General features: G+C 50.2%; 1 protein-coding gene across 2 annotated transcripts in view; it reads right to left on the minus strand.

Moving 5' to 3' along the window:
- The window catches only part of MYO18B (myosin XVIIIB), a 234,144-nt gene that overhangs the window by 168,470 nt on the left and 52,905 nt on the right, over positions 1 to 12,769 (minus strand). For both annotated transcript variants that reach the window (XM_059895391.1, XM_059895390.1), the window contains exon 13: positions 2,669 to 2,842. In XM_059895391.1, coding sequence (XP_059751374.1) covers positions 2,669 to 2,842 — 174 coding nt within the window. The remainder of the gene's footprint in view (positions 1 to 2,668; positions 2,843 to 12,769) is intronic.

The raw sequence follows: 12,769 nt of genomic DNA on the forward strand, positions 1-12,769 counted from the left end.
GACACCATCACCATAAACACACCACAAACATAACCATCACCTCTAAAAGTTTCTTCCCTCCCTCTTTGTGTGTGCGTGTGTGTGTGTGTGTGTGCGCGTGTGTGTGTATGCGTGCACACGAGATAGGAACTTTTAACATAAGATTAACAAATTTTTAAGTATAGAATACGGTATTGTTAACTATAGGGACTTTGCTGTACAGTAGAGATATTCATCTACTGATCATTTTATTCATTTACCCTCTAGGATTTATTCATCTTCAATAAATAAAACTATGTGCCCTTTGATCAAAATGTCCCATTTCCCCCTCCCTCCACCACCCTGGTAACCACCATTCTACTCTCTGCCTCTATGAGTTTGACTTTTTGAGATTTCTGATGTGAGTAGTATATTATTCAATAGTAAAAAAAAAAAAAAGAAGGAAATCCTGCCATTTGCTACAACACGGAGGATGAATCTGGAGGACGTCATGCTAAGTGAAGTAAACCGGACACAGGAGGACAGATCTACCCTGATTTTACAGCACTGACCACAGCACATATGTACTTTGTGGTTATTTCGTTAACCTGCGTCTCCCCCACCCACCACCCAGGCAGGGAGCGCCCTGAGGATGAGGACTACCTCTGGGTTTGCTGGCTCCAAATCCCCAATTCCTGACACATAGCAGTTGCTCAGTAAATATCTGTTGTTCCCTCTTTCTAGAGGGAAATTTGGCAATTTTATAGTAGAAGCCATAACATGTTCATATACTTGGACTTAATAACTTCACTCTTAGGATTTTATTCTAATGAAATAATTCAGAGAAACAAAGATTTCTAAGTATGTATGGTCTCCCAATTGTTGCTTAAATTGGCAAAAAAAAATCACTTTTTTGAGACAACCTGAACATCCAACAATAGGAAATGGGTTAGATAATTCGTAGTCCATCCATACAAAGGAATACTTAAAGTCAGGTTTAGAAGAATACTGAATGAGATGGAAAAGTGCCTGCCTATAGTGTTAGGAGGAAAAAAAAAAGCTTAGAAAATTATTATAATGGCGGCCTCAATTTTGTACAAACACACACACTGGTCCCATTAAAACAGCCAGCCTTGATTAGGGGTCACTGAGCAAAGCGGGATAAGGAGTGGAGGGCTCAGATCACAAATATTGACCCTTAGGTTTTGGTTCCATCCACAGGACTGGAAACACAATTTCCAAATCTGCACGCACTAGTGCCTAGAGAAACAGTTCTGCTTGCACATTCCAGGCAGCCCACTGCAACCCCAAAGCATTTCCCGTCCCTGCTTTAACTCTGCCCCCAACCTGGGTCGTTGCTAGGCAACCCACAGCCTCCCAGCATCTCTCATAAGCTTGCCGGTCCCCTGCCTGCTTAACGTCTACCCTTGAGACCTCAGCCTGAGAGGGTGACTCAGCTTCACCAAGCAGCGTGTGCATGCGTCTGTGCTCGTGTGTGCGTGTGTGTGCATATGTGCATTGTGTGCATGTGATGGTGCACGCACATGCATGTGTGCGCATGCCTGTGCATGGTATGTGTGTGTGCCTGTGTCTGAGAGGAACTGTAACCATTAAGCAGACCCCAGCTTACACCAGGGCACAGACCTGGAAGGCAGTGGAGTCTCAGTGACATCAGCCATCAAGCTGAAGTCCCTGGCAGGTGGAGCAGCCACGGGAATCCGAGGGGCCTCTAAGAGATGGACCCCAAAACCACAGTTCCAAACACTGCTACCCACTAAGTCCAGACTCTGTGGTCTCTGGGAGAGCTACTCTTAGAGAGTTTTCAGTGAACCCTGGGGCTCCAAGGGGTCCCTCCGCCCTCACCTTCTGCAGCCAAAGCATCTGGCTGCAGAGGCTGCGGACTTGGCACTCAGCAGACCTCACTCTAGCAGGTGCAGTACAAAGCTCCTGTTTTTCCCCCGGGTCTTTTCAAGCACTCCCATTCCTCCTGCTGCTCAGGCCAAAGTCCTAGAAGGTGTCCTGGCCCCTCGCTTCCACCTAGGGCCCATGCCATCAGCTCTAACTGTAAACTAGACCTTGAACTGGTCCACCTCATTCCATCTGTTCCCACCTCCATCACCTCACCAAGGTGACTTGTACCCATTCCCACTCATTCCCTGATCTTCCTCCAGGCTGAGCTTCATGAAGAATAAAACAAATCATGCCATTCCCCTGCCTGTGTGCCTCCACGGCTTCCCTTGGTCTGAGCAGAAAACCCCTAGTTTACAGACTATTATGTGAGCTGACCCCACTGAGCTCTCCAACCTTATCTACTGTCCTCCCAGCTGGGCCAACCATCCTGGCCTTACTTCTGTTCCTCAAAGTGGAAGGTGAGTCTTCTGTCTACAGTGTAGGGGCTCAGCAGATACAATGTCCACTGGAAACGCGTTGGTCCCTTGGCACCAACCACAGCATCCCCTCTTTGCAGCACAGGGCCCCCTCCTGGGTTTCAGCAGCCTTTGACCCCTGGGCAGAGCTAACTATCTGACCATAAGCACGGTGCCAGAAGGAGCCAAGTCCATTTCCAGGGGAGTGGCTTCCCTTGCACCTAGAAGGTCTGCACACCGTAGACCCTCAGGAAATCCTCAATGGATAGGGAAAGGATGCTGGTGTGTCCCCAGGGGCTGGCCCGCAGGGACACAACCCACCCAGAGAGGCAGCAGTGAGGTACCTGAGCTGGCCTCCTCATCCTCCGGGCCCCGGCGGCTTGGCCCAGACGTCACTTGCTCAATGATCTGTCGCAGGTGGTGCTTGAAGGTGGCCGTGTTCAGCTCCTCATACTCACAGCCCAGGGCCTCTGCTGCGTGGTTGGCCGACTCGAAGTGCATGAACTGCTTCCGGCCCACTGTGCAGGGGACAGAGCAGAAGGAGGGTGGTGAGGTCCCGGGCGGGTGGTGGGCGGGCGACCAAGAACACCTCGGAGAATCTCGCCACCTCCCACCCTCAGCAAGAGCCTGAACAACTGCCCAGGCCTGAGCCCCCAGCTGATGGCCCTGGGCAGGAGATGCTTTCCCAAGAGACAAGTTTGTCCCATTTCCCTGCCATTTGCATTGCTCACTTTCCCAAAGCAATTAAAAATATCATGGGGAACACTCTAAACGTGGGACTGGGGAATGGTCAGTAAGAGTATGACTTACCCACCCACATACCCACTGACCTATCCAACCACCACCCCTGCCACCCACTAACCTAGCCACTCAACTACCCACCCAGCCACATATCCAACCATCTAACCACCCTCCTCTTTATTCCATACATATTTCTGGAGCTCTTACTATGGGACAGGCACTGTGTCAGCCTCTGGGAAATCGGTGATGAGCAAGACAGACAAAGTGTCTGCCCTCACGGAGCTTACAGTCTTTTGAGAGAGGGAGACAATAAACAAGTAAGCAAATAAATAAATATTTCAGGTGATGAAATTATAAAGTTGTTTTTTCCCTCTAAGGAGAAAATAAAACAGGGTGATGGGGTCAAGAGAAACCGAGGGAGTGGCTATGGATGCATGGTGGTCAGAGGCGGCTCTATACGAGGATGTGATAGGTGGACTGGGGGTATGAAAGGTGAGGAGCTGGCCACACACAGAGCCAGGGAAGCGCTTTAGAGGCAGAAGGAGGAGGTGGTGCAAAGGCCCTGAGGCAGAAATGAGCATGATGTGTTAGGGAAGTGCCAAGAAGGTCAGCGTGGCTGGGATGTAAGCGGGGAGGGGAGTAACCAGACGAGGTTGGAGAAGCAATGGGGAACCTCTCTGTGGACTATTATAATGCCACTTAATATCACAACAAAGACCGTACAACATGGTCAATTCTTATAATCAAAATGTTAAATGAAATGGGCTAGAAAATCACGCCACAGTATGACATCAATTGTGTAAATCACTCTAAACTACTATTAAAAAAAATAACAAAAAGGAAATATATCCCAATACGGAACAATCACAGGGTAGGGGAATTTTTTATTTTCCAAACTTTCTGCGGTGGTTCTGCACTAACTTTGTAATCCAAATTTTAAAAAATAATGACTTATTAAAGCAAACACTAGTTCCATCCTTAAGTAATTTTCTCCCAACTCCTATCTTCCCATAAATGTGTTTCCTTCTTTGAAATAAGAATCACAGCTGCCAACAGAGATTTCTCAATCCGTGAGAAAGAGATCATAAGGGCCCAATTCTTCAAACAGACATCTTAAAGAATCTGCCTGGTTTAAGAAAAATTAGGAAATTTGGAAAAAGACTTTATCTGGGGCCTTGACAATACCCAAGAAGAAGGAGCTCTGGCCACTGCTTATCAAGTCCTCCTACATGCCAGTTATTCAGCACTGATTATCTCAAGAACAGCGTTTTATTACCTCCATTTTAGAGATTGAATCTCAGCTTTATCAGAGAGGTTACATGGCTAGTAAAAAAGTCCTGCCACTTTATTTTTATTTTTTTAGTTAATTAATTTTTTTTTTTTTTTGGCTGCATTGGGTCTTCGTTGCTGCGCGCAGGCTTTCTCTAGTTGCGGTGAGCAGGGCCTACTCTTCGTTGCGGTGCTTGGACTTCTCATTGCAGTGGCTTCTCTTGTTGCGGAGCATGGGCTTTAGGTGCATGGGCTTCAGTAGCTGCAACATATGGGTTCAGTAGTTGCGGCACGCGGGCCCTAGAGCATGCAGGCTTCAGGAGTTGCGGCACGTGGGCCCTACAGTGCGTGGGCTTCAGTAATTGTAGCTCACGGGCTCTAGAGCGCATGCTCAGTAGCTGTGACGCATGGGCTTAGTTGCTCTGCAGCATGTGGGATCTTCCCGGACCAGGGATCGAACCCATGTCCCCTGCATTGGCAGGCGGATTCTTAACCACTGAGCCACCAGGAAAGTCCCCTGCCACTTTAAAAAATGGTGAAGAAGGTAACGATGGTGGTGATGACGTGGTGATGATGGTGGAGGTGATAGTGGAGATGATGAGATGATGATGATGACGGTGGTGATGGTGATGATAGCAGTTACCACTCACTGACCCCATTTTATTCAACATGTCATCTTTGTTCAGCTCATGGGTTTTGGAGTCAGAAAGCCTGTCTTGGAGTTCCAGGTGTGACACAGAAAAAAACTCAATACATGCAAGTTGTAATTACTTATTATTATTATTATTACTATTACTGAATCTTCACAAAAGTCCTTGAAAGCAGTATTATTCCCATTTTACAGATGAGAAAACTGATTCGGAAAACTCACCAGAAATCAGGCTAAGTGGAAGAACTATTTCCCCAAAATCAATCCTTCCAATGTCACCTTTAGGAAATTTGTCAAAGCCTTGTGTCCCTAGATAAGACTTTCTTTTAAATGGAATCACTAGTCTTTTTCATGTACATAAATACCTTGTGAAAGGAAATGTTATAGCACTAACTTAAACAAGAACCCATTTGTTGAAGGAGGTCCTTGAGAGAATATGACCACCAGGTGACCTGCGAGCTGGCCCTGGGCAATTAGAAACTCCTCACCCCCTCCCCTGCCCTTGGAATATACATCCAGCCCCTCCCCCACTCCCACGGTGGGAGCTGTTACAAGGACACAGCCTTGAGAGAGCGCGGTGTTACTGAGACCATCCAGAAGGTCTCTGTGACTGAGCCCAGTTCCGGCCTCTATAAACTTTAAGACTCTGGCGGGCGGGGGTGGAGACCTACCCTTCTTGCAGCATCCAAGACAAGCCCTGTATGTCAGTTCCCTTGCATATTACACCTGCCACCCACCAATCTGGAGTGGCTGCCTCTTTCTTCAGTCTCTCCCTGCTCTCCACCACAGTGGGGGCCAGTTTCTGAACCAACACTGTTATCACTTGTCACAAATAGAAAGTAGAAACAAATACAATATGCGTACAGAAATACCATTAGATTCTAATTAGATACAGTTACCTGGGAGTCTGAGGTCTGCTTTCTCTTTGTTGAAAAATGGAGATTAGCAAGTATTACAGAGAGGAGTTAAAGGCTACTAGCCCTGAATGAGATTTCCTTCTTCCTGTGATGGGGTTGAAAGTGAATTAAACAGGAGATGACTGTCTAGGTGGGCAACATCCTGCCCCTCTCCTGCCCCGTCACCTTCACTGCCACCCTCTGAAACAGTCTCCCACACTCTGCCCACAGTGACCTATAGCCTGGCTGAGCTGGGGAGAGCTCATGAAGGGGCTAGGCAATGGTTGTTTCTGAAAAGAGGAGCAGGAAGTGGACTGGGCAGGACTCTCGAGGTCCCGCCTGACTTAAGGGGCATATTTCCAAATGCGCTGAGCAGCAGCCCGCTGGTGAAACCCAGGAGGCACATGGGAGCTCTGCCGGGAAAATGTATTTCTGCTTCCAGCTCCCGAAGGCTGGCCAGGCACCAAATCCAACCCCATGGGCCCCTCCGTCTTCGTCCAGACCTGGGTGGAGGCCACGCCTTCTCAGTGGAGGCTGAGAGCCCTGGGGCAGCACCTGCGGTGAGGAGAAAGGGGACTGGGCAGGAACACAGGCACCAGAGCAGACAGGGTCTGCGTCCCGTTCCCGTCATTCCCAGCTGGCAGCCCTTGGACCAGTCTCACAGCCTTTTTGAGCCTCAGTTTCTTCATCTGCAAAACGGAGTCATAAAACCTCAAACACCTCTTCGCTGGGCTGCAAGGACTGGGCGAGATGGTGGCACGTGAGGTTCTCAGCAGAGCACCTGGCCCTGAGAAGGTGCTGAACAAATCTGAATTCCCTTCTCCACCTGCAAAACCAAAGAGGGCACCGTTCACCCCAACCCGGATTGCCCCGTCCTGGGGCTGCAGGGACTCCTCCAGCAGATGTGTCTGTTGCTTCACGGAAAGCGTGTGTAGAAGGGATAGCGAACTGGTGAACTCCGGATGCCGGTCACGCCCAGGGACTCTGAGCCCACTGAGGTCGTTTCTCCTCCAAGGAAAGGCGGACACACGCTGGGCTCAGCACTTCCCACCAACCTACCCAAAGCCGGGGACAGAGCTATCCTCGGAATGCCACCGAGGTCGGAGATGCCAGTACGCAGAGGGCTCCAGCCCCCGTGAAGCCACCACCAAACGAACGAGGACAGCCACCAAGCAGGGAGCGTGTGCCGTGTGCCAGGCACTGTGCCAGCACTTCCCCCGCCTCCTCGCTTTCCTCTTCTAAGCCCCTGAGATCATTCAGATATGGAACGGGGTAGGTAAGGTCTCATCTCCTGTCCAAGGTGGTTCCAGGAGGGAGGGGCAGTGGGGGAGCCCCACCCTCCCGTGCTGATGTCACACCGTGTGCAGCCGCCCGCTGTTCTGTGCCAGCAGACGTCTGTGTGATCACTGCTCTGGCCTAAGAGAGCTGGCACCAGGAAGCGTTCAATAAACATTAACATGGTGAGTGATGAAATGAAACAAGAAGTGAACGACGAAATTAACATTTCTCACTGATGGCCAGCCCTGCCCAAAGTGGCAGATCTCCAAGATTTGGGAGAGAGAAACACTGTGTTTCCCTCTCCCCCACAAACCAGCCCATCTGAACCTTAGAGCTGCCTTCTCTAACAGGAAAGGTCAAATAGAAGATAAAACAAAAGGGAGAGAGGCAGAGAGACACAGAGAGACACAGAGAGACACAGAGAGGGAGAGGCAACAAGCCAGAGATGGAAACAGAGAGACAGGACCAAAAAAACCTTGGAGGGGAGGGTCTGTGGATTTTTCCCAGCCTCGTAGCCCACCCCATAGGGGATCACACACTCTATCAGGATGCTTTCTTGCCATACAGCAGGAGGCGAGGAGGCTGTGCCCAGAATGATCCCAACGCCAAGTGCAGAGATCATTTCAGGCAGGTGCGTTTGGCTGCAGCCATGCTGCTGGTCACTGGTGGGAAACAGGACCCCGTAGCAGGCGGGCCCAGGGTTCGGCTCTGCGATGGGCTTTCATGCACACCATCTAGGAATCCTCTGCCTCCTCTTCTGCAAACACCACACAAGGACATGTGATGGTGACCCACAGGAAATGCTCCCTGGTGCCCCACCCGTCACCTATCCTCTGTCTCACCCATCCAAGAAAAAAGAATCAGAACGCAAACGCCCAACAGTATTACAAAGGTGACCTTAACATCACAGCATCAGACAGCAGCACCTACAGTACCCCTTCCCAGGGCCAGGCACTGGGCTTGAGCACTGGACACCGCTGCCTCATTTAACCCTCCCTGCAGCCCTACGAGGTCAATGCTAATATCGCCCCTTGACTTATGAGAACACTGAGCCGCAGAGAGGGTGATCTTCCAAGGTCATGCAGCTGGTAAGTGGCAGAGGCAGGATTTGAACTCAAGCCTTCTCACTCCAGCTCTCAATATGCTAACCATGGGCCCATGCAGAGGAGCTTTCTCTCATAAGGGGGTATTGTTCTGAAACCAGAGTCTAAGGTGAAATATCAAGTACCCTTAAAATTACCCTTGAGGATCTCTTAAATCGTACAGTACTGTAGCATATTTCCCTAAGTCCAACACTGCCAGCTTCCCCTCCAGTGGAACACCAAAGGAAATGGGTGGCTTGCCTTTAGGGCCCATGACATATGAAAAAATATGTATCTGTAACCACTGGCCTCACATTTGCCTTTGCGTGGCTGGATTTACATAAATACAATGCATGTCTGATAAGACCGCCCACCCTTGAAACAGTTCTATATTAAAGAACTACTTGCAAATACCAGTTCTATTATTATGCTCAGTAGCAAATGGCCCATGCACCTCGCCATGGCCTGGAGGATGCACACCTGGACACGTCTATACGGAGCGGGAGGACGCTTGTATGACCCTGGCTGATCTCCCAACTGCCTTGCGAGGTCTGCAGGCTGAATACTGTTAGGCCTGATTTATAGTAGAGGCCACCAAGACCCAGAAAGGGACACCGCCCTGCCTTGGGTCACACAGCTGGTAAACGGCTGAGCTAGAACTTGAGTCTAGGTCCCCGGACCCCCAGGTCATGGCATGGGGTTAAGGGCGGCTCTGGTACTCCCAATATCCCACGTTAGACCCAGCTTGAGCACACACGTGGGCTGTAGGTCAGGTCAAAAGGAAACAGGGGCAGACTTCACAAGGCAACAGGGTGGGCGGACCAGAGCAGGGCTGTTGCTTCTCCACAGTACCCCCTGGCACTCACTGTGCGCCCTACAGCTGAGGGCCTTCTCTCGTACTGGCATTTGCTGCAGAACAGGGCATGGGAGGATGTGGCACGGATTAACATTCCCGGCCTTCAAGCAGCGACGAAGGTAAGGCCCTCCGAGTGTGGTAACTCGGGTGCGTGCTCTATGCTGCCCCCCAGAGGTCCCTAGTGGGATGGAGCCCCAGTTGCCCACAGCGGCAGCCGGTTTTGGTGACACTCTTTTTGGCTGCCTTCCTTCCCTACTTCTCTTCCTCACACCCCTCCCAGGACTTCCTGGGATCACCTCCCACATGAAAGTCTACCCCTTGAACCCTTGTCTCAGCAGCTGCACCCATTTAAAGTGCCAAGGCTCAGAGAGGGCCTCAGAAGGTTCTCTGAAAGGGAGCCAAGTTCTTGGCACGCTGCTCTGTTGTGTGTGCGCCTTTGTCTATCATTCAGAAGCCATCTGCACATCTGAGGTGAGGCCTGGCCCCAGCCAATGTGCTACCAAGGGCAGGGCTGAGTCAGAAACTCCCCGGGTGCCCAAAGGGATATGGAGCGGGGCACAGAAGCCACACGGCTGGGGCTCAGAGTTTCCCAAAGGGGCTCCTCATAGCAGTTGTTCCATGGAACATTCATCAGCGTCACGGGGGGAAAATGAATTCTGCATTATACCAACGTGGGCATCGCTTTGGTGAAACAAGTTTCTTAACTTTGGGCCATCTCAGAGCCTTTAAAGTATTATCATATAAAGCTCCAAGAAGGGGATGTTCTGTTCAGACTTATTTGGCCTTGGAATGCTTTTATAGAGTATCTTGATCTAATGTCCCAGGAGACACCGGTTTAGGAAATACTGGCTTAGCTCAGAGAGCCCTCGATTAACCAGGTGACTGCGGGCAAACTGCTTTACCTGAGTCACTTGCCCAAGATCACTCTGCCGGTAAGAGGCAGGCAGGGATTTGAATAGAAGAATGAATAAAGGAGGAACGAGAAAAAGAAAAAAGAAAAAAGGAAGGAGTAAGGGAAAGTTATGGAACTGTAGTTTCTGAGCTGCTCAGATCCACCTGCAAAGGTAGGTTTTTCCCTTTATGCTCAATACAAAAAAAAAACCGAGAAAGAGAGAAAGAGGAAAAAATAACATGACCGTTCTCCCCTCATGCACCGTGAGTTCAATTGCTATCAATTACTGTGACCTCCTGCATTTATTAATAACCAAGTTATTTCTCCTTCCGACAGTAGCCATGCTGCTGCTGAACTACTGAACGTGATGTGACTTATTTATAACGCCGGCACTCCCGGTTCACATTTCCTCACACAGAGGTTTACAGTTCGGAGGCCTATGAAGGAGGAGGCCACCTGCAGGGAACAGACAAGCCTAAAAGGCTGTGGGTGCTACGAGAAAAGGCAGCGCTCCAGAAACAGACTGCGCAGGTTCAAATCCCACCTCTGCTGCCAAAAGCCACGTGATGTTGGCGAAAACTGTCACCTCTTTGAGCCTCAGTTTCCTCCCCTGTAAAATGGGACTCTACGCCATGGAGTCCTCGTGAAGCGTCAGCATGGTTCCAGGTGCAGATCGCTTAGCACAGGATCTGCTGGATAAATGTCTAGGATTATGATCACACTCTGAGAATTCTGCCCAGGGACGTCAGGTCAAGTTCAATTGCTGGGATCCTGGACAATGGGACTGTCTTAAAGGCCAAAACTTTGAGTCTCTTCCTGCATCTTAGGGCTCCCACCTGTTCCTGCTGCCCCCGGGTGCCACGCAGCCCTGCAAACCTGGACAGACCCTAGAGAAAGTCACCTGTCCATCTGCAGTCAGCGCACCCCGTAAGGCCTGGCCAACAAGCCGTCAATAAATCGCTGCTGAGTCCCTCATAATCCAACATAAATCCCTGCTCACGCCCTATCAACTGGAAAGACAACACTTGGACCACCCCTGATGCTCTAGCGTTCTGGACAAAGAGGGCTTGCTGGACAAATCAGCTGGGGCAGCATCCAATTAAACCAACCAAAATGGGCTGCTTCCCTGCAGGACTGCTCTAACCTTGAGTATGCCAATGTGCATCGGGAGTTGACAGGAGAAGGGGAGCATGGGTAGGGGTCTCCTGGACTAATTTGATCAAGAGGCTTAAGGAGAAAGGCGTGGCATCTTTGGGATGGTGGGCAGTTGTGGAAAGAACCAGAGGCTGGGCATCCAAAGGCAGTTTCCGCCTGGTTGCAAGATCTCAAACAGGAAATCTCACCTCTCTGAGCCTCAGTTTCCACATCTGTACAATGGGATGGTTCCTCTCCCAATGGGTCATTATAAGGATGAAACAAGACACTGGGTGTGAAACTGCCTGGGAGTGTCCCCAGAGCAGGTAATCCGACCTGAGAAGCAGAGTCACCAGGGAGACCTCAGTCGAAGGCGTCACTCATCACCTGGGGGAACTGCAGGAGCAAAGGCTCAGGGGTGGGACCAACAGCCGGTGAGTGACCTGTGTGAGGTCACACAGCTAGTGAGGCAGAAGCCAGGATTAAACCCGGCTCTGGCTGGCCCCCAGTCCAACATTCTTTCCATATTCAAGGGTCGCTCACCAAGGTAGACTGAGCAGGGGTCCCTCAACTTATCACACTGTCTCCTTTGAAGCTGGGGCCCAAGGGAAGCCCAGGAACAATAGCTGGTGTTTCCCGAGTACTCACCACATGCCTGGCCCTGTGCTAAGCACTTAATCTCATCAGTGTAAGAACCATATGAAAAGGTATGATTACTAATTCCCCATTTATTGATGACACTGTGGACCATCCAGCAGAACATGGCATGAAGAATAGGGAGAAAGGCTTCAAAGACAGAACTCCTCGGTCCCAAATTGAGCTCCTCCCCTTCCTGAGTCCAGGACCTTAGATAATTGCCTTTATCTCTCTGAGCCTCCACTGACTCACCCATAAGATGGGTATAACCCACCATATAGAGTAAACAAGGATTAAATGGAATAACCATGCACAGCACTTAAATCAAGCCTGGCAGAGAGCAGATTCTCAGTAAACAGTAACAGCTACTAATCCCATCATTAGCATCATCATCATTGCTGTCAGCAGTATTGTTATGCTCTGTCACTGAAGGGTGAGACATGCATGTACGGTGAGGTCCTCACTGAGTCACAGCCTCCTGGAGTCTCTGATGAGCAAGGCTAAACGAGACGCCAGAGAGTGTCCATCATCCCCACTGGGCAAGTCCTTTCCCCTCTCTGAACCTCAGTTTCCTCATCTGTAAAATGGGGTAATGGTGCCTACTCCAGGGGATCATTGAGATGGCCAAAGCTCTTAGAATAGTACCTGCACCTTGTAAGCACTGGATAAACGTCAGCTGCTGTTATTACTTACGGGAAACAGAGGCCAGAAAGAGGGGAGGGGCTTTTGCAGGGCCATCCAGCAAGAGTGGCTAAGCCAACCTGAAGTCGGGTCTCTCGGGGGTTCCATCCTCCTCCCCCTGCCCTCCTGAAGCCCGGGGCTGCCGGCAGGGAAGCCTTCTAGCATCAGCCACTTCAGGGGTTTGTGGCTTTTATAATATAACTGTTTACATCCCACAGCCGCCATTCCAGCTTAACAAATGAATTCAATATGCTTAGAAAATGCAGAATCAATCCTTGCCTGTGGCCCAGAATAGGCCCGGCTGCGGCAGCTGTCGGGCAGGGAGCCAAGC

The sequence above is a fragment of the Balaenoptera ricei genome, chromosome 14 (assembly GCF_028023285.1).
Source record: "Balaenoptera ricei isolate mBalRic1 chromosome 14, mBalRic1.hap2, whole genome shotgun sequence".
Classification (NCBI taxonomy): domain Eukaryota; kingdom Metazoa; phylum Chordata; class Mammalia; order Artiodactyla; family Balaenopteridae; genus Balaenoptera; species Balaenoptera ricei.